We start from the raw sequence: 26043 nt of genomic DNA, 5'->3' as shown, positions 1-26043 counted from the left end.
TATATTAACTAATAAATGACGAGTTGAAATCCCTCAAAATAATACATAAACATTCAGGAACTGGAGACCCTGTGTATTACACAATAAGTTATTGCTGCCATCTGCCGGTTTGTTAGTGACCTGCAGTCGTTATGGCTGAGGTTTATTTTACAATTAGTTCAATCTGATAAATGCTTCCCACTACACATTACTCATCTTTGGTGTTGAATGAAAAGCCAACGCTGTTGTACAGAGATTTTTCAGAACTTTTTTATTGCCAGAAATGTTCAGTGTTTTCCTTTTGTAGGTCGTTTCCCTGGAAAAGCCTCTCACAATAGGGTGAAGTGACAAGACTCTCAGGTGAAACAAGGCACAAAACAACAGTTATGCAGTCATACTCAAACATTTCTAGATCTATAGAAGTATAACTGCCTTAGTGAAGGTTGGTCACAAGTCACAGTTTTCAGGGCTGTGATCATCTGAGCTGCCGAAGTTTGACTCTGAGGAAGTGCTAGTGCCGCTGCTGCTGGGGGATCCACTGTTTTTTTCTGGGAATAAACAGATAGACACTATTAAAAAGAAAGCTAGATGTACCAATCTAAATGACAGGCCCATGAATATGCTCGTACGTACTTTGATACTTCTGCAATCTTTTGTTCAAACAAGCCCTGACGTAGCACTCCAGCTCACGTAGTGTTGAAGGCTTCAGGACCTCAAAGTCGATCTCAAACTCCTCCGGGTCACTGCTTCGCATTGTTGGCTCTCGTTTCTGAATGATCTCCACCACGCGGCCCAGTTCCAGGCTTGGAAGACGGTTGATTTCGAGGCTCAGCAAATGCTTCTCTTCGTAAGTCATCTGCAGTGACTCGTCATCTGTTTCGCAGTCCTTGCTTTCTTTCCAGGAATGTCTGAAACAGTAGTCAGATTAGTCGAATCTGTGAGATGAGAACCGACTATAATCTACTGATCCCAATGGTTGAGCACAAAACCTCCCTGTCAAAAGCATCCATTCACTCAAAAGTGGCCCGCAGGAAAGAGCCTTCACATTTTGCATGACAGCTGGAATAAATAAATATGGCTGCGCTGCAGGAAATGACCTTTCTCATGCGGAAAATAGACAATGGTTTGTGGGACATTTGAGTTACCCTTGCCTCACTGTTCAGTAGCGCTTGGACCCTTACTGTTAACTGTCATGTTGATGTGATTAAAATAAAACAGGTAATGTGGTTTCAAAGGGTAAAAAAAGATGCTGTCAAGCTCCATGACACTATGATAACTAGAAGTTTTGGCTGCAAGCATCATGACTCATGCGTCTGACAGTCCAATAACCTTTCAGCCATAACTAAGAAGTGATGTTGTGTAGGTGAACTTGAGACACAAATGCGCGCGCACACACACTATAACCTCTGGTTTCCATTGGAAGCGTTTCATCCGCCAAGAGGCTTCCCCTTCAACCTTAGTTTTCTGCAGCTATTGAACTTCTTTCCACGTGATTTTATATAGGTATACTCTTTCTCAGGTTGGCAAGCACTGAGCATGGAGCAACAAACAGTTGGGGAAAAGACCGTCAGAAGCAATGCGATTGCTGCAGCAAGTGTACAGGGATGAGACAATGTCATGCTCACGTGTTTTTGAATGGTGCAAGTGGTTTAATGAAAGGTGGAAATTTCAGTTTAACTGGGTTGATGTGAGCACTCGAGTAGCTGTCACTTGGGCATCAGATACAAACAATGATCTGTACATCAACCCAATTGGTAATGTGGCAAAACAAAAGCACTGACTATAGTAAGGTTAGATTCAACAAAATAAATATGTGAAAAAAGGTTAAAGCTGAGAATGTACTTTGGTGGACCATGTGGACCATGCATCTTTGGTGCATACCTTGAGACAGAACTGTGTACAACATTAAGGCTTGCTGAACTATCCTTTTCTTTGTTTCCGTGTGCACAAGCGTCTGTGCTCAACTGGCCTTGATACTTCACCTGTAAAGAAATGGGACAAATGCCATTTAAAAATTGTAAAGAACTTGTGTTGTGTATCTTATGAAGGCAAATCTACTTTAGGACAGAGAAGTTTGCAGCACCTCTTGCAGCTCAGCTGAGCCAGATCTGTCCTTGCATCCTACATTAGGAGAAACAGCTCTTGCCAGCTCATCAGGAACTTTTGCAAATTTTCTCTCAAAGACCCCCTGCATGCAAAAAATGAATACCATCACCTGCTGCGCTCAAAGAAATGTGGAGCCACACAAAAACATACCTGAAGCCTCTTGGCCATGGAAACAACCTCATGACTTGGAGGGTTGTATTTGTAGCAGTTAGAAAAAATCAACCTGACATCCGTGGCAAATGCTTGGGAATCCTGGTACTCTCCTCTGCTCATTTTCTTCTGCAGAATAACATTTGAAAACTAAGCATGGTTTCAATAGAACAAATCACATGGCAATATAAAGATAGTATAAATACTTTAACAGTACTGAGATCCATGGGGTGCTTGATGATGTCATGGTAGTCGTGAAGCTCCAGGAGTTCAGTATCAACAGGCTTGTAGAATGGCCAAGCAAACGCAACATATTTACTTGACAGCATTTCCGTGAGGATGTCACTGCAGAACTTGAGCGGCGTGTTCTGTCCTTGACAACCTTCAGATGAGTTGTCCGCCCGGCTGCTCATCTGCAAGTTCCTCTTCCTCTGAAATCCTTGACTCTGACTGGTAATGGTTTTCCTCTTCACTGTTTTCTTTTTTTGAGCAGAACAGAGCAGAGGGACATTTAAAACTTCCCCAGGTCAAGTGATCACTATTGTGGCGCAGTCATTGTGGCCAACTTGCCTTTTTAGCAGCTAGTGATTGTTGGAGAGTCAAAGATGAGCAGGAACTTCTGTCACTATCTGGCTGCTTTGGTGATGCATTGCTTTCTTCTTGGTCCCCTGAAAGAAATTCCTTAAATGTATGGCACACCCTTTAAAAAGACATACATTCCCTCTCACACGAACCTTCGTGGCTGCTCCTCTTGACCTTCCCCCTTGAGACTGTCGGGAGAACATCAACTTCTCTCTGTGGCATCTGTGAAACCTTTGATAAGAAAACCTTCTCCAAGGCTAGGGCCATAAGCACAATGTCATCGGTGGGCTGAAAGATGGAGAAGAATTCAGTTTCACAGAATCCAGTTTCACACATTTATTCGGCAATAAAATCACCTTATTATAAATGTAGCAGTTGGTGAACATGGTGTTGAAGTCTTGCAAACATTCACTTGCGCTCCAATAATAGTTGTTCTTCAAACGCCGTTTGATGGTTCCCAGATCCATTGGAGATGTTATTATTTTGTAGTAATCCTAAAATGTGGATTAAAGGAACAGATATTACCAGAAAGGCATATATGTGCACTGAATGTTGTTGCAAAATCATCATCATATTATTATTATTGTTATTATTATTATTATTGTTGTTGTTGAAAACTTTTCGGTTTTACATCAAGTTTATTATTAACGGAAGTCATGTAGCTCCATCTGTCTGCAAACAGTTTAAATGCAATTGATTTATCATTGCCACAATCATCTGACTTCTTTATAAACAACTCTTCAACATTGTAAAAACAATATCTTATTTATTTATGGAAACTATCTTACACACTCAAGCATAAAATATGCTACACACATTCACATAGTGTAAGTGAAGGAGTGTCTTCATATGTTCATGTTCATTAATATGGAAACAAATCGAATGTAGTTTCATGTAGATAATACACAAAACAACAGTAATCCAACATTGTTTCTGGAGATGTTCATCAGGGCCTATACTAAGACAAACATATTAGCGCTCCTAAAGAGTAAGTAATACAGCAAATTAAAATTGCATTTGGTACCTTTTTCAAAACATCCCAAAATAATAATTTGCAACAAGATGCAATACAGGAGTAAAAATGCACAGAGTGGTTTAGATCATGCCTTGATGCTTAATATACATAAGGTGCATGTCCAGAAAAAATTGTGAACAAGATGCTGAAAGAAAGAAAAAGATTCAAGTGAGAGTCTTGCCAGAGCTATGCGAATGACATGACTGATCTAGAATTCTAAATGAGTCTGTTCAAGATATTTGTAAAATAAACACATTTCATAAGCTGATACAATTGCTCTTTGCACAGTAACAGCTGGGATACAAATACAATAATAAGTTTCGCAACTTGCTGATGCAAGTATGTCTTTCGGGAATAGTCATGCAATAACCTGCAAGTATCTAATGCTAAACACGAAGAACATACAGAGACCAAATATCATCCAAAGGAAAGGTGCAAGTTTAAGACCCTTGTTTTGAATGTAAGCAGTTGCTTAGAAAATAACTGAAATGCCATGATAATGAGCACAGCATAACAAAGAAAAGCAGCAATTTACACATCCAAGTCAATGTTTTCATGCATAGTTAAGTTTTAATAGCCACTGAATTTATATTAGGCACCAGTAAGTTGAGAGAGAAAGTGGCATGTGAGATGCACTCACTGGCAAGTTGAGCTTCACGGCATCAACAGGGACGAGGAACGGCCAGGCGAACTGGTGGCGCCACAGGGATTTGACCACTACATTCTCCATGAACCGCAGCTGGTTGGTCATCCTGCCTGCTTTGTTAGGATTGCTTACTTCAGGCGGCGGAGGATTCTGATACTGAGGGGCATCTGGTTCTGCCTTCACTGGGACAACAGTCTTATGAGTGGACTCGTCCATGATGTATAAATGCTGTGCTTCTGCTGGATTTTGTTATTTCCTGTAACGCCTGAGGTCTCAGTCTGCAGGCCGACAGTATCGACAGCTCCCATGGAACATCGCTCGTTTCAAATCTCACTGAAGGACCTGAGAGTGAAAGACAATATTAATATATATTCATGAGCTTTTCATTCTATTATGAGGTAAAACGGCGATTATTTCCCAGTGCCGTTTTGGCTGGCAGCATTTTTACCATACCTCTACCATTAGCTCCTCTGACAATGCTTTCAGTAAAACCAGTGATCAAGATTTAATGTTCTCACTTGGTGAAGACCACGAAGACGCTAGTGTGCAGTGGCAGCTGCTGGTGTCTCAACGGGGACGGTCAATAAAAAAAGGAAATTAAAGCCTTAAATATTTGCTATATGGATGTTCGAGTCACCATTGAATAAAATGACCTGTATCTTAAGACATATTTGTGTGCAGAAAGATTATAGGGACACAAGATAGCTACATGGAAATTGATATTTAATTTTCTATTTGTTGTGAACGACCAATAAAGGTTCTGGTCGGAGAAAGCAACAAGGAATTGTGTTACTTAGGCAACATGCAATTGAGTTTTATCTGTCAAGTGCCCAGGCGGTCAAGCCAACACAACAGTTTGTCTTTGCAAAAAAACACACAAAATCTGGAAGCAGACAAGATTCTAATTCACACAGCAATCCACTTATATCCATAGTGTTGCAACTGCCTCCTGGCCGGTCAGAGCTTTGTAGCTACTCTACAGCCAACTGGTCTCGTACTTCCTTATCCCATCACCAACAGGTCAGGACGAACACTGTCCATCAACCAAGGTCGTTCAAATCCAAGTAGCTTTAACCATTAGTCTCCACCGACTAATGGTCGGCAAAAAAGTCAATGGACTTTCTGCAAATTGGTCAATACACATTCCATTTTAACTTCCCTTCGACTCAGAGAGTATGCCTTAATAACAAAGCAGCAGGTCTATGTCACTTGGAGCATGATTTTTTATAGCGGAACATTTGGCTCTTGTGTGCATGTGAAGCCTCACGGCTAGATGAACTTATTGTGAGTATCTATGCATGAGGATGCTAAATGACATGTAATATAATGCGATTATTATGTATCGTGAAAGCAATACAATGATGTCCATCATTTCCAAACGTCCTAAGGACAGTATCCCTGCAAACATGCAGAACATTGCCTCAGCTTCAAGTCATGAGGCTAGGCTCATATTTTAGTTAAATCAAACTAAAATCTATAACCTATATCATTCTTCAGGTCACGCTTTAAAATAATTACAAAATGTAATGACTAATAATATTCCTTAATTTCAATTCAGATAGCACTTTCGTGTGGCACATACTCAACAGTTAGAACAGGGTTGTTTTTTGAACATGACAGGTTCTGTTCTTTCCAGATATGACTGATCGTTGTGCACCTGTCACATCATCTTCAGATGTAACATCATTAACTCAGCTCCGCAGTAAGTTTTAGTTCACAGAGCTCATTTCAATCGTTAGACATTAATACATTATTTACACATTATTTTGAAGCAGCTGTACATATTACTTCATGTTACTAAAATGGCACGACGGCAAATGATGCACAAGAAACGAGCTGCAAAGTGTGAAACGAGTGACTAATCCAATAGTATTATATTTGAGAATAATTTATTATATTCGTACGGGGACTGTGAAGTACTCTACCTTGGTAAGTGGCAGACTGTGGCACATGTACTGCGGATCCCAAAAAGTTAACTAATGTCGTTTATGGAATTATAAAGCGGAACTTTTCGAGTCCAGCTAAAAAAAACAAGGGAATCAGTGTCGAACAGATGTCATATTACTTAAAAACAATGATGAAAACTAGCTAAAAACAATTAAGTTTTCGTCTGGTCCCCGTCACAACAACACGTATTTTCTTCTGCCGTTTGACTGTGGTAGTGTCCTGCGTGCGTGTAGTGCCATCTGCTGAGCTGGAGTGCGCATGTCATGCACAACAGAGACAAATAGGAAAAAACTAGATTAGATGACATTGGATTGCTTTTATTATTCCCTCAATGACATGACTTTTTATGCATTAATATTACGGATTTATTCTATCAATTTTAACGGAGATTTGGGTAAATATTCAAATCAAACAAATCAACTTAAACTCCTTTAGATTTTCATTGAATAATCAGGAGAGAAATGTTATATTATTTGGATTAAAATTAATCAAGAGTTCCTCTATTGAGACTTAAACAACAGTGTTGTGTACAGTGAATGGTAAGGTTCTAAAGTCCAACATTATATACTGAGTGAATTGGGAAAAAATCTCTCTCTCTGCCTTGCAGTCCTGTACAAATCCCTCTCACCCTCCTTACTGTCCAACCTTGCATGCAAGTCCACTTTTTCTTTGCTAACCCCTTCCGTTGTATACACTCCTGCACTTCTTCCTTCCATCACCAAGTCTCCTTATCCACCTTTCTTCCAGATGACACACCAAGAACTCTTCTACCTGTCTCCCTGATCACCTCAGCCATAGTTGTCCAGTCATCTGGAAGTCCTTCTTGGCCACCCAAAGCCTGCTTCAATCCTTCAGTATATACAACAGAAGGCAACACAAGACTCTTCCTCTTTCAGCTTCCACAACTTTGTCTTCTTCTCTGCCTTTGCCCTCTTCACCTTCCTCACCACCATGGTCATCCTGAGCACCACCATCCTATGTTGTCTGGCCACACTCTCACCCACTACTACTTTACAATCACTCATGTCCTTCAAGTGACATCCTCTACACAAGATGCAATCCACCTGTGTGCTCCTACCTCCACTTCTGCTAGTCACCCTATGCTCCTCTCTCTTCTGGAAGAAAGTCTTGACCACAACCATTTCCATCCTTTTTGCAAAGTCTACAACCATCTGACCTTCAGTGTTCCTATCCTGAACACCAAACTTTCCCATCACTTCCTCATCACCACACATAAGCACTAACTACATTGAAGATGGCCCCTTCAATTTCTAACTTGAGACTGATCACTCTGACTTGTACTCTTCTCACTATTAGAACATTCCTGACAAACTTCTCCTTCAGGATGACTCTCACTCCATTCCTCTTGCCATCTACACCATGTTAGACACACCTGCTCCTAAGCGTCTAGCCTTGCTCCTCCTGAACACATAGAATATCCACCTTCCTCCTCTGCATCATGTCTGGCAACTCTCAGCATTCCCTGTCATTGTTCTCCCTCTCTCTATTGGCACGCCTCCCCCCTCTCCTTCTCTGTCTATGACCTACAGTAGTCCAATTTCCATCAGCACCCTGCTGGTTACCAGCACTGTTGGTGGTCGTAGTTGACCCAGGCCTCGATCGATCCGGTATGGGATACATTTGTCTGATCTGCATCTTTTAGTGTGGCAAGTTTTTATGTCGGATGGCCTTCATGTCGCAACCCTCTGCATTTATCTGGGCTTGAGACACGCGTGAGAAGAAACTGGCTTGCGTCCCCTCATGGCTGCATTCTCTCTGACCACTAAAAAAAAAACAAACAAAAAAAAAAAAAAAACGTATGCTTTTATGATTTATCGTTATAAAACTATAAAACTAAAATGATTGGTGGTCATAATATATTGTGTTTTAAAAAAGAATCCTGTTAAATTGATTAATATAATGTCCGATCTCAACCAGAATCAGAATTAGAATCCGAATCAAATTTATTGCCATGGTCAGTGCTGTATGCTGTATTAACCCATTTTATTGCCTATCTTGTTATTGCATAAACATACACCCTTATTTTTCTATTTTTTGCCTGCTGACACACGTCTTTCTAAAAGACACACTAACAGTGCGAGAGAACAAACTGGTGACATGAAATGCATGTTCGAATACAGTATGAAAATGGAAATAATCAATGAACATATTTCATATTTAGTTGGAATCGAACGCTTGCAGACGTTCAGGAAAGTCCGCGAGAAAGGTAGGGCTTGACACCATGCGGTCCAAAGGAATCCGGCCTCACAAGTTGCCTCGGAATGTAAACATCCAACCTCATTTGCATGCATCAGTAAATATCAATAAGTAAACGAGAAAGCCCACAATATTGCGCACGCGCCGGATTTCTCCGATGAATACAATAAACATTAGACACACACTGCTGTTTATACGTGAGTGACTTTACGCACAATACGCTCGCATTGAAACGTAAACACAAACAAAAGTGAAGAGCCCGGTGTGAGCGTTTGATATGCATCAAGATGTGAGTTTTTCTTTAAATCCACTACAGACTCCGCCCACCCCGCCCTTCTCCGGCAGACGCCGGCGTCAGATTGAGACACCCAGAGAAAGAGAGAATTTGGACCGTATGAGACGATCGTCAACTTCGGGCACTGTATATCACTCCCAGTCGGTCTTCATTTCGTAACGATGAGTACATCAGAGTCCCTGGATCGTATGGAACTCTGTGAGAGCTTGTTAACATGGGTATGTAAGAAATTACGCAATTCTTGCCTGTTTCATGGTGCAATGCTAACGTTAGCTCGGTGAGCTAGTGGCTAGCAGGCTATAGGAAACCGACACTGGCTCATGTTGGTTACGTATGCAGGCCAGCTGTTTGCTGCTGATGTGTTGCCTGTTCGCTGCCAGCAAAGGTTGTCTAGACGGTAATTATACTGCAACAAAAGGGCCGTGCTGAGACGCCACTGTACGAGTCAGACTCGGTCAGCTATGATCATGAAGTTTGGGTGTCGCTGAGTATTTTGGTGAATTCCTTCGTTGTGTGTCAGGACGCTGAGAAAAGGCACCAAGACGGGAGCTATGCGTTGCACTGACGTTCCTTGCACAGTAGACAGTTCAGGTGTTTCAGGGATCTGAATAAATAGCGACTAGTCAGTAAACAGTGGTTAAGACGAAGAGGTGTCGAAATGGAAGTGAGTAGTAGACGCACGTCCCAACGAAGGAATCCTTCGTTCTGCTTCATTCTGTCGCACAATTGTTCTCTGTGTCTGAGCCTGAGCTTGATAGTTTTTCATTGTGGCGTAAGTGTAAGCAGCACTATCCACTAATATTATTTTATAGATGCCTTTCCTTGTGTGTGTTTTCTCTACACTGCCCTTATGCTTGCTGTTTACAGCCAAAATGTGAGGTGGACCATTCTTAATAAACAAACACTGGACCCTGTGGAAAATGTCACAAGGCTTAAAATGACAGTTCTAAATCTACAAATCCAAAGTTATAGTATATAAAGAGTTACTGAGAATAAACGGGCCCCTGGTCTGTATTACATTCGATTGGAATGGAAATCACAGGTGCCAAAAAAAACAAAAACATTATTATATATACTGATCACTATGCTTAACTGATGGGTGTTGATAAACAGTCAACACTATTAATCCACCAATTATTTAAAGGATGACGATTTTTTTTTGGATTTGAACTAACAACAGATTTCATCAATTGTAGTCTCATAAAGAAACTGTGTAGAAGAGTCCACCACTCAACATTAACACACAGCACACTCGATTTTGAGACACAGACATGTTAAATTTGTTCTGTCCAAATCTATCTCAACAGTAACTTGCTTACGGTGTACTGGGAAGACTACTGTGAGAGCTGGTATTTTAATGCTGCTGCGTGCTTCTATATGGGTGATTGCTAAGCACTATTTCTTTCACCATTTCTTAGTCTTCACTGTTACCAAGAGGATTTTTGCCTATTTGCTTCTTGCTCAAAGTAACTTAGTCTCCATCCCCCATATCTCTAGAGGGAAGTAAGTAAAAGACATTTAAAGCATTAATAAGCAGTGTGCTGATCGAGGTATGTCTCCTCCCGTCCTCATGTCATGTCTCGACTCTTGTAAAATAGCAGCGGTTCAAGCCACACACCCTTGATATGAACACACATTCCTCACATACCTGTCAACTTTTTAGTCATGTGACGAAATACAGTTTGCTCCCTCTGCTTATGAAACACACAATGATATATTGGATTATGCAGATATAATCTAATATTCTAATGTATGGGTCAAATTAGAATACAGTACATGTTACAATATACAACAAATAACTCAATGTTCTGCTTTTGGTGCAGAAGATGTAGATGCATTTTAGTCGATTGAATCTATAAATTACTTTATATTGTATATTAGTCAGTGTTACTGTTTTGTTTGTTATCTGACAAGTGTGGAATTAATAAAATAACGAACACTGTTTTTGGTTAGCTGTATCAATCTACAATGTCTGTGTCGACAGTCAAAGTGAAATTTCCTCTGGGATTCATGTTGTTGTTTTAGGGTTTACCGCTTGTCTACCCAGGAGCTGTATTCATTTTCTCAGATGATGCTATAAATTATTTCAAGTAGACAAGCCAAGAGAACACAGAAGCTGCGCATAGCTTTGCAGTTAAACCAAGACAACTATTTGTTTCAGTTGCCAGTTTAACAAGTATCAATGGCAAGTCAGAGAAGGAATCTTGAATGTTGTGTTGAATGTTGCGTGCAGTTGTGTAGAACCATGATAAAATTCTGTTGAAATTCAGCTTCAGGAAACAGCTGCATAGGGAGAGAATGGATAGAATGGGCACTACACACTGGCACTCAGCATTCAGGTGTGATGTGTCTCTCCATGCCATTCATCTGTGCGGCAGATGAAACACCTCGGGTGGGCCTTTATTGAGAATATTTTGTGTGGTGGTTCACCCAATTTGAACATTTTGTCAATAGCTCGTACTTGTGCCATTTTTATGCACACAGAGAAAACCACGTTTTGTTTTCTTTAAGCCACTGTATATTTGTAAAATTAGAAAATATGCTTTAATTTACATGATCCTGCTCGATTGCTACGGTCAATTAGAACCACTGTCTTGTGTTATCAGTGATTCTAAGACAGTGATGCAACTGTGGTGGTGAATTTGTATGTGTCACATGATCAACTGGAAACTTGTCAACGGAAGATGAATTCTTGAGCTCTACTTTTATCCCTCAACTTAATAACATTTGAGGGTAATTTGAGGTGATTTTTCTAATGAACGGTGGGATTGGAAATACTATGTACTTCATTCAGTAAAACCTATTTATTTATGTCACACAATGAAGCCTTGTGTTACTTTATTCAATTCTTTTTATTCACAGGACAGGCTCTCCCTATGTACAGTCAACACTCGTACTACTCACACAAACGCTCAGTACAACCATTGTGTTGAATGCATTGATGTTGTGTGTCTTTTATAACTATATTATTGTGTTTATACTACCTGCCCCCGTTGCTCTGATTCTGGGTGGTTCCAGCATGATACACAGGATATGATGTAATCTTTATTGTGCTGTAAATCTGCCTCTACTGTTTGGCTGAACTAGAGTGGGCACCGTATGTTGTCAACAATGGTGGGGTCCCAGTTTCTCACTGGTTGTTGTGTAAGAGGGGGTTGTTTTGGCTGTGAGTTGGCTAAAACCACGTGGTGTTTTTTACACACACAAATGACCTTTACAGCATCCTGAAAAAGTGACATTGTAAGTTTCAGAAAAGGCCTAGCAAGCCTTCAGCGTAAGAAAAAGGAAGTTGTGTGAAGGACAAAAATACAAATGAAATAAAGGACATTTGAATCTGTTGTCGCTCATGATAAGTGATGTGAATTGGTTTTGTTTGTCATTAAAAGAGCCATCATTTTTAGAGGGGTATTTCTTTTAGTAACAGAGTTACTTCCTCTGCTTAGATTCAGACATTTGGGGTGGATGCTCCTTGCAAGAGTGTGGATGACTTGATGAGTGGCCTGGTCATGGCGCAGACTCTACAGAAAATGTAAGTTCTTGACCCCATTTTAAGTATCAATGCTATGCATATTGCCTGGTCAGACAGACATTCTCCACATTCCGTAACATTTTTTCTCATCCATCTTCTGCCTAATTTTCAGAGATGCTGTATATTTTAATGATGTGTGGATCAGTCGGATCAAACCAGAAGTCGGCGACAATTGGAGACTAAAGGTAAGAACCACTGATTTGTATGGGAAAAACAAAGAAAAGGGTTGTTGCCATATGTTGACGTAAATGTACTGTTGCAGGTCAGCAATCTAAAGAAAGTGTTGAAAGGCATTTTAGACTACAACCAGGAGGTAAGAGTACGATCAGGCTCATAAGCTAGCTTGAAGGTGTTTTCCTTTGCTCACTGTACGTGCAACACTTTTCTTCTCATTAGGTTCTTCGTCAGCACATTAATGACTTCATACTGCCAGATGTCAACCTCATCGGGGAACACTCAGATGCAGCAGAGTTGGGAAGGATGCTTCAACTTATACTGGGCTGTGCCGTCAACTGTGAACAGAAGCAAGGTGTCCTAACGTTGTTAGATACTGGATCAATGTTTGAAAATTCCTCTCTCTTACCAACTGCTCTTTTCTCTAGAGTACATTCAAACCATAATGATGATGGAGGAATCGGTGCAGCATGTTGTCATGACAGCAATCCAAGAGGTGTATCATTCAGTACATATTAAACTGAATATTTGAAATATATATTTCTGACTTGGTCAGAGCTTGATCATGTGTAGTCCACTTACCCTGTATTTTGTTGATATAGTTGATGAGCAAAGAGACTCCAGTGACGGGCGGAAATGACACATACGTGGATCTAGATCGACAGGTAAGCAGACTTCATGTATGCCGGTTATTGGTTAGCCTGTTCCCTACAACCAGCAGTGTGTCCTTTTTAAATGATGTCCATTGCTTTACCAGACGTTACTCACGCTGCTGGTTTGCCGACAGATCCCGCTGATTTATCCATGTCGTCAAGAATATAACGTAATTCCATGATCCTTTTCAGCTTAAGAAGACAGCTGAGGAGCTGAACGACGCTTTGGCAACAAAGGAGGAGATCGCCCAGAGGTGTCGAGAGCTTGACATGCAGGTTGGTCTCCAGCACTTGAGCTCATGAGAATAACCTGTAAATTCATCTGTGACCTATCTTTAAGTGTTCACTTGAATTTAAGGAACCTGGTGTTGAAATATTGCCAAAAGTAGTTGTATTTCCAAAGGCTTGTTTTAATTGTAGAGAGACATGAGTGTTTCTTACATTATGTGGTTATTTACATTTTGTCACATTGACATTTATTGGTGAGAATTCAACACCAATTGAAGGATTTAGTAGTTATGTTTAGCTTTCTTCTCAACTCTTGACTATTTCAAGTTTCTGTGCCTTGTTTTCAAGGCCCTTCATGTCCAAGAGGAGCGTGATAGACTGAGGTTAGACTTAAATGAGCTAGAAGAAAGGGTAAATCCAAACTTTCTTTTCTCTTCTGTCTCTGTTCTTCATCCATGCTGTGTGCTGTGTCGATTGGACCTGAGATTCTTCAGCCTGCTTGCACCAGACTTCCCCTCTAGATTCTGTGTGCATGTCTGTCTGCGTATGGGTGCACACATTTGTGCACTTGTGTTCTGCATAAGCATTTTCCCCTGGTTTGAAAATAACAATAACAGTTTGGTTTGGTTTGTCCAAATTTCCCTGCACTACTGTTTCCTTAGAGTGTTTCATTCATTTTCAGTCATAGTGGGAGCGAGTTAATAATCTTGCATCACGCATTAATATACTATAGTGAGGCTCAGTTTAGTGTTCTTAGTTTCCTTTTAGAATACAAGTTATTTAATATTTCTATTCTTGCTTGGGCTTTTTAACTGAAACTCAGTTTATTGCTTTATAAAGTAATGCATTTCACAGAGTATGTTATTGTATTTGTCACTCTTTTAAATGACTAACTCACAACTTTTTTCCTACTTCACAGTGCTTTCACAACCGCTTAAATTTAAAACTTGAGGGTTTTTTTTAACTTTTAATATATTTGTATTTAAATCTCAGTGTTCATGTTACTATTTCATATTTTCACTCGTTGCTGATACATGAGATGGTTCAGACCCTTGTTAGAGTAATTTTGAACTTACAATGGTTACTGCTGAGTGCAGAAATGGCATAGTTATCAGTTGAAAGAGCTATTGCTTTGCTTGGCGTGAAGCGTTTGATAATCTGTCAGTCACACTGAGATGACAACATCAAACCACATACAGACCTTTGCTGTGCTCCAGTTTGTGTGTTGGGTTTGCTAAGGTTTGGTTTGTGTCACCAGAATTAGTAGTGCACTGACAGTTAAATATGTTTTATGATTCATTTATGCAATTTAACGACTTCTTTATTTTTCTCCTCTTTCGTCCCATAACTTTCTGATCCTGCTCTTTTGATCGCCGTCATCTTCTTCCTGCTGCTTTCTATCTGTCCATTCTCTCTTTTCCCTTTTCCTGCTTTTAGGTAGCAGCGCTGCAGGAGGAAAAGAGCAGTTTACTCGCTGAAAACCAGGTCTTAATGGAGAGACTTAACCAGTCTGACTCCATTGAGGACATAAACAGCCCCGCAGGACGCAGGCATCTCCAGCTGCAGACACAGCTGGAACAGCTTCAAGAAGAGACTTTCAGGTAAGGAAAAAAAAAACATAAAAAGGAGAGTAGTCTTATCAGTCACTAATGTTGTTCTATTTGTTTTCATTTAGGTTGGAAGCATCAAAAGATGACTACCGGATCAGATGTGAAGAACTTGAAAAAGAACTTCTGGACGTAAAGTCGCAGAATGAAGAGCTGACGTCACTGGCTGATGAAGCCCAGTCACTGAAAGATGAAATGGATGTCCTCAGGTGAGTCAGCAGTAACTCTGAAGAACCATTGGATCTTAGTGAATTATGTTATGCATTAATTTAATTTAATTTTTTTAACGTTTCAAGGCATTCCTCTGACAAGGTATCGAAATTAGAGGGCACCGTTGAACACTACAAAAAGAAACTGGAGGATATGGGACTACTCAGAAGACAGGTCGGTGTTAATTCAATATTATTTTTCATCTATTATTTGATTGAGTTTTGTGAACAAAACATTGCCATTTACTGCTAGTATGGTAGATAATACAACTTTGTGTTTTTGACCAGTATTATGACACATTTTTCAGAGTAAGCTTTTAGAGGAAAAGAACACCTTATTGATGCAGACCAACATCAGTTTGGAAGAGGAGCTACGAAAAGCTAATGCTACTAAGGGTCAGCTGGAGACGTACAAGAGACAGGTAATAAGGCAAACTAATGGGCTCGTATTTGCTCACTATAGATGAACGTGAAAAGCTTGAAGCAAAATAATTTGTGTCTCTTCTTTTTAGGTGGTTGAACTTCAAAATCGAGTGTCGGAAGAGTCTAAAAAAGCCGACAAGATGGAGTTTGAGTATAAGCGCGTCAAAGAAAAAGTGGAGTCTCTACAAAAAGAAAAAGATGTATGTTGATTTGAGATATTCATTAAGTTTTCTTACTGATGTTGTTATTGATGTGTTGGGACTGTATGTATGTATGTATGTATGTAATAATTTTGGTTCTTGTCTATTCCTCATGTTTATTTTCTTGACAGCGTATGCGAACCGAGAGGGACTCACTGAAAGAGACTATTGAGGAGCTTCATTGTGTCCAAGCTCAAGAAGGGCAGCTCTCATCGAGTATGATCAACACCACTACACAACATAAAAATATTACTGGAGCTCTCTATCTGATAGTAACCAGTGTGACTTTTTGCTCAGGTTTGTTCCCAATGACCAGCGCTGATGGCTCAGATTCACTTGCCGCTGAGATCACTACTCCGGAGATTAGGTAATTATGAAATATATTTTTTTAATCGCTGTGTTAGTTGTGTTTGCCTTTCCTGAAAAAAATTGCAAAGTCACAGAGTGGTGGAGCTGACTGGCCAAATGACTGAAAGATTGTGCACTGGGGGCAGTTTTGCTGTAACAAAGGCAAGCTGCTGCTGCTGCTGCTGCTGCTGCTGTGCAAACACATGTTTGTGTTCCAAATTGACAGTAAACTGAGAAATGGCCAACTCACTTAAAAGATGAACCAAATTTTGAATCACTATTTAATTGATAGAACCTGTGTGCACTGGTGTGTGTATTTTATTCATTACTTTTGATGATTGGTCACACTTTAGATTTAGATTTAGAACATTTATTACCCTAAATAAACTACTTATTCAAATGTGTAGTTGCAGCATATTCGCCTGTCATTTATAATTCTAAAGTATTGACTAGTATCATGTTAAAACTGTCGAGATTTTTGAGTAGACTCCAAATGACACTATAATAACCATAATATTAAATGTAAATAGCAAGTAATGAGTTTATTAATAGTTAATGTGTTCCTGTCGTGAGCCTAGAGTAGGTGAAGGAGGCAGACTCTATCATATCCTGTTTGCTCCCCCTTCTCCTCTCAGACACAAATGCCCATTCTGTTTCTCCACCATTGAGCTCAACTCCATCCTAAAACCAGATAACAAATTCCAACGCTCACTATATGGCCAGTTATGCATGCTGCTGCTCCATCACAACATTGGAGAAATGTTGCAACACTCCCATGCGCCATGAGTGCATGAGCCATCCTCACTGTTGGAACCTTGCACTCATGTTACCAATGACATCACCAAGGTGATAAAAGCAGGAAGTGGCCAACTATTTCCACCTTTTGTCTGTGGGCCTCATGCCGAGTGATTAGAATACCTAAGTAACAGACATTTAATGAAACCAATAAACGTACGTCAACGTAACAATACTTGTTTGTGTTGTTTCTTGTATAGCAAATGTTCAATTGACCATAAAATGCAAAGTCAAAGAATAAAACATTACATAAGACACCAATAGAGTGACTTTCACCCGCTTTGTCACTGTTCTCCAAGCTGTAGTGTTACCTGATGATTTGATGAATAGAAATGTTGATATTTTCTTATGCAGGGAGCATTTAATCCGTCTTCAGCACGAGAACAAGATGCTGAAGCTGGCCCAGGAGGGATCGGACAACGAGAAGATAGCTCTTCTGCAGAGTCTGTTGGAAGATGCCAACAGACGAAAGAGTGAACTCGAGACAGAAAACAGGTCGGCACACGTATTTGTATGAATACTCAGCTGAAACTGGATAGTAGATTGGCTTGTGTTCTGTTACTTAACATATATTGCTATGCTCGTTGTGGTTCACCACTACCCTGGTGTCAAAAGATCATTTGCCGTGCAAATGGTTTCACGTGAACGTTTGTGTTCTATTCCGATTTTTTTTCTTTGATTTACCTATTTTCTTTAATGTCAGCTATTGTGACAATTGAGATTGTATAGAGCTGACCTTAACTTAACCTTTGTACCCACGTCATGGATTCACTCCACATCATGGATTTTCTTGATGACTGACCTTCCTGTATTGAGCTAACCTGTTTGTCATTTTAATCTTTTGCTGTAGCATTCTTTTTACTCATCAAACTCTGTGTAAACTTTGTTGTCTCTTTGGTCTTTGTGATCTAGAATAATCAACCAGCGCCTCATGGAGGAGCAGGGCCAGATAGAGGAGCTGCAGAAGAGCCTTCAGGAGCAGGGCTCCAAAGCAGATGATGTAAGTCGATAAATATTGGTTTGCTGTTGACAGGAAGTTGTTCACACAGAAAGATAAGCCGATTGCGCAATGAAATATAATGCTTTTCGTCAAACTCAACCACCTCACTTCTTTTTCTTGGAAGGTATTCGCACTGAAACAAGAATATTAACATTGCAACATGTTTACTGAGTCACGCTTGGAAAGAAGATTTATTGTGATTCTGATTTACTTTCGTAGATGGAGGATTTAGGAGGTAAAGTGAAAGAGCTGAGGTTTTGGAAATTAAAGAGAAGAGCTGCCCTTTTTTCCCCCCGGGAAGAATAGTGAGGAAGACTGCAGGTCAACTCTGAAGAGGAAGGTGAAATAGCTGGTTTAATGCCATGGTGAGGGAAGACAGGTATTGAAGAGAGAAATGTTTGATCAGGGAGATTAAAAGAAAGTTTGTGACCTGAGAAGGAAGAATCTTTGTCAGATATTAAGTCTAATATTTCACATTTAATGCCATGTTTTTGCTTTTTCACATAATGCTGACATTGTCAGACAATAGTAAGTATTTGTTGACTTATTAAGCGTAATCAGTGTGTCTCTAGCATGTAGCTAGTCTTTTTAAAATAGAATAGAAACCTTGTGTCATGTTCAAGATTGTTTGTAATTGGCACCAACCCGGCATTTACATGTCATGTGAAGTTGGTAGGAAAGTGATCCTGTTTTCATCATGAAAATATATTCTGCCATGCTTTCTATGACAAATACTGTATCAGTTGTTTATTTGTCTTGTGCAACTTCGAAGAAGGAAAATGTTTTAGTACTAGTACTAAAATGTCAAGACGTGTTTGGGTGAAAGGATTCATTCATATAAAAAAAACCCCAGACCTGGTTGTCAAATCAAACCACTCATCTGTTGTAGTGCCATATCCGCAGGCTGTTGCTCCTTGGGAGGCTGAATGGGAAAATGACGAGTAGTATAAACACAAATATTTCTGAATTATTTTTGCCCAATATATAGATAAAATATCTATTTAATTGTTGACTAATAAGTGGAATGTCATTTTCCAGTCATCCTATAATATAGTGGTAATTGTCTTCCGCAACACTATTGCCTTTACTCTGCCTTTGGTTGGGTTCACGTGAAAATATCTGAAATTGTAAGAGCTTTTGAGCCGCCTGGCTGGTGCTAATGCAATTTAAAAATTAATCTTCTATTTCTAAATGATGGCGTTTGATGGACACTTTTCCTTCTGGTTACAGTCTTCCATTTTAAAGAAGAAATACGAGGAGCACATGTGAGTTGTTTTTTCTTTTCAAACTCCCGTACTTCATTACGGTCTAATTCATGCCAGCAGATTGTTTGAAAGCTTTCACATATCCTTACCTCAGGGACAAAGTGAGAGAATTGAACAACGAGTTGATGAAGAAAAATGCCCTGATTGATGAAATGGAGCCCAAATTCGCTGCCAACTGTAAGTGCAGACCCCACTTGGATCCAGAGAACCACACATTGCTTTCCTTCATTTGACCTGGAGGTGGTCCGATTAAAATATTTCTTCTTTGTAGCCCAACGTGTGGATGAATTGGAAGAGGCCTTGAAAAAGAAAGATGAGGAGATGAAACAGATGGAGGAGCGCTACAAGAAGTATTTAGAAAAAGCCAAGAGCGTAAGTCATTCATTACATTTGATACAAACACATGTGGCTGTGGAACAATGGGCAGAACTTTTGACAATGATGTGTGTTTGTGTAGGTGATTCGGACCTTGGATCCCAAACAGAATCAGGGCTCAGGCCCTGAGGTCCAGGCCCTGAAGAACCAGCTCCAGGAGAAAGAGAGGATGTTGTACTCTCTGGAGGTAATCACACAGGAAAAAACTGCATAACGAAAATGTACAAGAAATCAGTGTAATGTAATAGTGTGCAATAGTTGTTGTGGGCAACAGAATTTGTGGGTACAGCGGTTGGTCTCATCATTTTTTAAATTTTTGCCAACAGAAAGAAATGGATAAGACGAAGACCCAGAGAGAGCATGAGGAGAAACTGATAGTAACAGCTTGGTATAATATGGTAAGGAAACACAAATTTCAAGAGCACTTGCTATTGAACTAATAACAAGTGCTTATGAGTAAAATTGAAAGACAGATCCCCCTTTTTCCTTGTGAGTTTCATTTGTTCACTTTTCAACACATTCCCTGTTATTTGTTGACTTTGATAAGTGGCGTGTTGAAACTGTCAAGAATTTAGTTTTGTTTATTCTTTTAAACATTATGCAAAAGTGTTATTTGTATTTGTTTGTTTTTGTGTACTGCAGCCATATCTTTTGAATCATGAAAAACCATTTTGATATTAGTATTTGATATTGTGTCAAATTTTACGTGTGGCCAAAAACTTTTTTTCCACCAATCTTTTTTTTTTTTTTGCATTGCGTTGTAATAGTACACGGCCACTTGGTGGCAGTATTTACCAGATAAAAGCGTAACCATGCGTATTTGTCTCTTCCATCAGGGCATGAGTTACCAGAGGAAAGCGGCAGAAGAAAGACTGGCCAGCACTGGCTCCGGTCAATCTTTCCTGGCCCGGCAGAGACAAGCCACCAGCACACGGCGGTCATACCCCGGACATGGCCAGCCAGCCACTGCCAGGTAGATGGCAGCCAAGCAACTCAGCTACCTTCGAAAACCTCGAACCTTTTTTATACATGTGCGGTTTTTGCAGGGCGCACTATTCCCACTCATATATTCTTTGTGATGTTTTCCTGATTTTTCTGCTTTCCCCTCTCGATCAGATCCACGAGGTAGAGACAAGACAAGACTGTACCACTTTAATGCTCCATAAATGAATGTCATCTTGCGATGGCAAGCTCTAACTAATCACTCCCAGCGCTCTTCATTCTTTCTTTCTCTTGTGGCCTGGTCATCAAAAATTGATCTCAAGAATGGAGCAGACCGTCCTGAACTTTTATCACTCCTCTTCATCTGATGTTTGCTCCCTGCCATCACCTACTCTTTTCTGTATTGAGGGTTAAGCTTGAAAAGCTACAGACGTTTCCCTGTACAGCCCTGATGTGTGTACTTCTGTGTGTACTGTCTGCTGTGTTGCAAAACTTACACTTTGCTCAGTGTTTCAAAAGGTGCAATCTGAGGTGTTGGAAAGAGCTAAGGTTGCTCCCTACTCCCTACCAGCAATACTTATCTACAACTAATGTCTAACTCACATCATTACATTGACATCATTTTTGTATAATGAACATTGAAAAAATGAGAAGGGAATGATTCTTAGTAAATCAACTGGATCTAAGTCAATGTATCTTAATCCAGCTGGAGAAGAAACTTCAGTGAAATAATAATAATTGGTAAAACTAGGTGAAGTTTTCAAAGCAACACTAGAAAGGGGGTGAAAAATTTCATTTAATAATACATTTTCTTTTTCTGACCAAACGTCTTACAGTACAGCTGTTTATGCAGTGTGTGAAACATTCAAGTTCTGAGAGGTCTGTTGGTTACTCATGCAGTGGTCAAGTAGTTCTTGTTACCTCAAAATATTTTCTTATTCTCTTTATTCCACATCCATTCTGCCTTCATCGACTAACCTCAAGGATTCTCTAACCGTTGTCTTGCTTGGCTGCCTGACCCTTTTCTTTGTCTCTCCTCCCTCAACAGCGATATCACTGCATGATTGGCGGGCCAGTGACCCGAGCGAGCCGACTAAGGGCCCAGTCTGTGGCCTCAGCTGCTCTCGGCCAGCACTCGGCTGAGGCTTGCCGCGCATGAAACACCCCGCCTTGCCTGCCATTTGCATGACTTTGTCTGTTGACCGCAAATAACCGGCCACCGTGGCGATATGAGCACTAACAACTCTCATCCACGTCGTGCTTCCCTCCATCCCCATTGCTTCGTCCCTCACTTATGCTTCCAGTCTGTTACTGCCCCGCTACGTTACTGACACAGAGAGCTCTGTTACATTGATCATCAATAGGCCTTGTCTTTGTTCTGTTCAGATGCTCGATACCTCAATGACTCATTTCACCACGTGTTGTTGCTTCTGTTAAAAGTGGAGAAACGTCTGAGAGGTTCAGCCTGATATTTTAAAGTCGTCAACAGTGTTTCACTACTTCACCTTCTAATGTTACTGGACAGCTTCTGTGACTAAAGTATTAACTAATGTTTTTAGCTAACCCAGATCTAAATGCATCATATGATGCGGATGTGGTATTTCTTCTTAACAGTATCACATTTTTACCACAAAAGACCCCATTAACTGATACCTAAAATGCCAGTATTTCCCAATGTCGATGTAGTTTTATTTATACACTAGCTAAATGTATATATTGTTTTAATGAAACGTGTCTTAAGTATTCATTTACCACTTTCACACAAAGCCACTTGTATGAAGATCATCACACAGGCAGAATGGTAAGCTTGAAGGAAACAGGAAGGAAGTTAGAGGGGGGAATATATTTATTTTAATGACTATTTTCTGATAAACTACTACTCAATTTGATCAGTCGTTTGCAGTTAAACCCCAGACAACAGAAACATGGTCATTTTAATAGGAAAATGAAATGAAAGCGATTGTTACAAACAACTCAAATGGACCTAATGATCATGCATGTTACAGGCATAGATGCATATTCATTAAGAGAGATGGTTGAATCCTCCGGTGGAGTGCCTTTCTGTGGAAAAAAAAGTATCAATACGTGTCAGAGAGTTTTGCAACAAGAAGGCATGAGGACTTTTTATTGCAAATCTTCAGTATAAAAAAGAATGTTGATTTTTTTTCTTCTTTTTTTTTAAGGAAAATATGCTTAATGTGGGCTTTTCTTGACTTTTTAACCAGTTTTACTCCTAAATTGTGTTTCAATGATTTAATATGCAGTGCATTTTATTCTTTATGGCTTATTTATTCATTTGCCCCTCTTGCGTCAGTGTTATGCCGCTATCACAGCGTTTTTGTGGTTCTATACAGCAAGACAATATTGTTAAATACTTGTCTTGTGCAAGAGAAATGTGAGTCTATTTTTAAACGCTACTTCCTGAGTTCTTTCAACCGTCCACCATCAGTCTTCATGTGTTCCAGAGCTCATCCGCGATGTTTTTAATAATGCGGGACAGTGAGACATGTTTGTCCCATTTTATCCCTCAGTGCGTGCAAGTCTTAACTGAGGTGCTGTGGGACGCAAACTATCACAGCAATGATTTACAGGTCAAAGAACGAGTGCAGTGTTTTCTTTTTTTTTTAATTCATTTGAAGAATTCTGTTACAAGTAGCAAATATCCTCCCATTTGCCAAGTTTTCTATCACTTGTATACACTCTGTACATACTTCTTTTGACGTCATTGAAGGAAGTGTATGGCCACAATAATCCTATACGGAACCATGTGCTTCCTGAAAGTGTAAAACTTGCAAATGACATTGTAAATAAAGCTTGTATAAAAACGTTGGTTCTTTACTTAACTTTGTGGGTTTTTTTTTTGGTTGTTTGTTTAAAAACAATATTGTTGCATTGAGTTATTGATCATTTGTTTTTTTATTTTTGCAGTCTTCCTGTAGATCAGGGGTTCTTAACCTTTCCAAAGGCGTAAAACAAAAAACACTTCTTGCGGCCCTCAAGGAGGCCCACTGCTCTAGATGATATGTGGCAGCTGCACAGAAAGATGGCGCTGTTTCAACACTACTTGCATCCGTGTGTGGCGTCTGCCGATGTTCACCAGGGTTTTCTGACAGGCGAGCTAGTTCCCTCCTCAGAAACATCAAGGTGAATTGCTGTCTCTTATTTTACCTTGTGCGTGAGTCGTCTCCTGACCTGTCTGCTCTCACGGCGCCAGCCTCCCGAGAGCCTGGAGTTCCATGAATGAGATGAGGGACGGCTGGAAATAAGTGACACAGGTAAAGCGCCATACATATTTGTGCAGGCTGAAACATTCACCAACATTCTTTTGTCATTTTTGACCAAACAGTCATGGTCTGAACTAAATCTATCTTGTGAACTGTTCTCTTCAGGAGCAGTCAAAAAAAAAAAAAAAAAAACTTCTATTATTTTTTATTTTTATTCTTTTATTTATTTATTTTTGTCCATTATTGCACAAGGTACTGAAGCATCTTCCGACTTGGTGGGCTCCTTACTGACATTGGCGAGCTGATTCTGATTGTGACATCAATATGCGACACTACATACCTCAACAATTGCTTGTCTGAAAAGAGGACTCCTTGCCTTCTACAGCTGTTGTTTCACTCACAACCACATAAAATAATCCACGAAACACATCCCAAAGTCTCACGAATAAAATGCAACATGCAATACGTGTTCTTTGTTTGTCCGGGGGATAATTTTCATACATTTGTGAATTATTTATTCACTTATCATATGCTTTGTGCTTCTGTTCCTATGACAACCATCTGTGTGACACGTCTCATTCAAACAGATTAAAGTTTCTAGCAACCAAAGGACATTTTTACTTTATGATTTAATATTGAGCAATCATGTTGTATTTACTCCAAATTATTTATTGTAAGTCATATTGTAGTTGTTGCTCTGGGGCCCCAGGTGCACTGGATTTCGGCTTTGAATTTGACATGTGTTTCCTCCCTTATAACTTGAAGGTCAAACACTACCTTCTCTTGATGTTTCGAGTTAAAAAGTTAAGTACTTCAGTAAAATAAATACTTGACAAACAGCACTTTTGGGTGGTACTGGTAACTGTTATGTCCAATCAGTGTTGAATAGTCAGTGTCGTTTAGTCTGAACCGACTCTGTAAAAAGGCGTCTTCCGATGAAAACTGGACCTGGATCTCCCTGGAGGCTCGGACACAGGAACTTCCCCGTATCACTTACGGAGCCCTCTTCGTTCCTGAGAGCTTCTTTTTGTCTCTGTAACCTTGGCCTGTGGCGGCCTCCTCCTGACATGTCACGGCAGAAGTCCAGAGTCAATAAAAACACGCCACTCGTGTTTCCAAAACTGCAAATGAGATCTTCCGAAAACAGGAGGTGCACAAAGAAGAACTGAAGTTAGTTCTTGCTCGACCGTTGCGTCGATCAAAGCGCCATTTAGAGATTGTCTCTCGTCATTTTTAACTCTCGGGGTCTGTAGACTGTTTTGTAAACAAGAATTCTACGCCCTGTACCATGAAAATAAACTCCAGACTGGAGCCTGTGATCAAATATTTGTTAGTATTACTCACATCTATCTCCTCTCTGATTCTCTTCAGAATAATTGGAGGTGATGCCTCTAACAACCTGGACGTGCAGTTTACAGTAATCCTCATCCGCTCTAATCTCAGACCTTCCAACACAAGCAAACACTCCCGCCTGAAAATGTCCACGCAGAGTGCAAACCGCGTCCTTCTTGTTTTTAATACTCAGCCCACTTACGTGCTTCTTCTAAACATCTGCAGCTTCACGTTGCAGAAACATGATATTAAAGCTGGATAGCGCACAGTCTGTCTGTGCATGTGACCGAGTGGTTAGTCAGAACATCAAAGCAGGACTGGTGTCGGTGGTCACAAGTGCTTCCTGGAATCCTGAATGTCCTGGTGGAGCTGTGGTCAGAGCCACATACCATCTACACTTAGATGGTCTTCACTTTAATTGCCGTTGGCTCCCACCTTCCTTCCTGTGGTCCTTTAAATAAGTAGCGTTTAATCAGTTACCACTTTTACTTGAATGGAAGTGCCTTGTTGTTTTTAAGAACTTGACCCCGCTAGGTGTTATTACCACCGTGATCTCTGTGTTCTCACATATAACTAGGAGCCACCAATGCCAGGAAGGGGTGCCTTGTTTGTGACTGTATAATGACCCGCTCAGGTGGCGGGGTCAGAACTGCAGACTTTTTTATGGTCTCACACTACTGCATAAGTGTGTCTTCAAACATCATAGTGATGGACTGATGGAGCTTCATTCAGTCAGTGCTCATGGATAGATGAGGCTTCATGAAACCGTGTGTTCATTTTCAGAGCTTCAGTAGGTGGTGCT

General features: G+C 40.2%; 2 protein-coding genes across 7 annotated transcripts; one reads left to right on the top strand and one right to left on the bottom strand.

Annotated features, from left to right (window-relative positions):
* Positions 1-251: 251 nt before the first annotated feature.
* On the bottom strand, positions 252-6620 carry LOC128752191 (bromodomain-containing protein 2-like). The gene is made up of 11 exons (XM_053853140.1): positions 6404-6620; positions 4473-4820; positions 3174-3311; positions 2970-3105; positions 2806-2903; positions 2442-2714; positions 2236-2364; positions 2063-2167; positions 1861-1961; positions 613-887; positions 252-527 (listed from the first exon to the last, which is right to left on the bottom strand). The coding sequence occupies exons 2-11, from the start codon at positions 4692-4694 to the stop codon at positions 427-429; spliced, it is 1578 nt and encodes a 525-aa protein (XP_053709115.1). The 5' UTR covers positions 4695-4820; positions 6404-6620; the 3' UTR covers positions 252-426.
* Positions 6621-9011: 2391 nt separating this feature from the next.
* On the top strand, positions 9012-23531 carry hook3 (hook microtubule-tethering protein 3). Of its 6 annotated transcripts, none has more exons than XM_053850071.1 (25): positions 9012-9155; positions 12381-12466; positions 12579-12651; positions 12729-12779; positions 12863-12995; positions 13069-13136; positions 13243-13305; positions 13486-13569; positions 13870-13932; positions 14959-15122; positions 15197-15337; positions 15425-15512; positions 15646-15759; positions 15850-15960; positions 16092-16176; positions 16258-16327; positions 17458-17598; positions 18016-18103; positions 19334-19368; positions 19463-19545; positions 19640-19740; positions 19826-19930; positions 20070-20141; positions 20580-20716; positions 20860-23531. In XM_053850071.1, the coding sequence occupies exons 1-25, from the start codon at positions 9099-9101 to the stop codon at positions 20870-20872; spliced, it is 2226 nt and encodes a 741-aa protein (XP_053706046.1). In that variant the 5' UTR covers positions 9012-9098; the 3' UTR covers positions 20873-23531. The 6 variants fall into 6 exon arrangements, 4 of the variants coding, with proteins under 4 accessions (XP_053706046.1, XP_053706037.1, XP_053706054.1 ...); XM_053850062.1 differs by having other exon boundaries at positions 21734-23530; XM_053850079.1 differs by lacking the exon at positions 13870-13932 and having other exon boundaries at positions 21734-23529.
* The last annotated feature ends 2512 nt before the right edge of the window (positions 23532-26043 follow it).

This window comes from Synchiropus splendidus, chromosome 1 (assembly GCF_027744825.2).
Source record: "Synchiropus splendidus isolate RoL2022-P1 chromosome 1, RoL_Sspl_1.0, whole genome shotgun sequence".
In the NCBI taxonomy this organism is placed as follows: Eukaryota; Metazoa; Chordata; class Actinopteri; order Syngnathiformes; family Callionymidae; genus Synchiropus; species Synchiropus splendidus.
The sequence above is the reverse complement of the archived record's forward strand: the minus strand, read 5'-3'. Positions and strand labels throughout refer to the sequence as shown.

Bases quoted from the DNA above. Each gene is read 5' to 3' on its own strand.
- LOC128752191 (XM_053853140.1), bottom strand. From the start codon at position 4,694: ATGGACGAGTCCACTCATAAGACTGTTGTCCCAGTGAAGGCAGAACCA. The intron at 2,715-2,805 runs GCAAGTTGGCCA...GCTCAAAAAAAG, and splicing joins AATCACTAGCTGCTAAAAAG to AAAACAGTGAAGAGGAAAAC. The intron at 528-612 runs GTACGTACGAGC...GTTTATTCCCAG, and splicing joins AAGATTGCAGAAGTATCAAA to AAAAAAACAGTGGATCCCCC.
- hook3 (XM_053850062.1), top strand. From the start codon at position 9,099: ATGAGTACATCAGAGTCCCTGGATCGTATGGAACTCTGTGAGAGCTTG. The intron at 9,156-12,380 runs GTATGTAAGAAA...TCCTCTGCTTAG, and splicing joins GTGAGAGCTTGTTAACATGG to ATTCAGACATTTGGGGTGGA. The intron at 15,513-15,645 runs GTCGGTGTTAAT...CACATTTTTCAG, and splicing joins TGGGACTACTCAGAAGACAG to AGTAAGCTTTTAGAGGAAAA.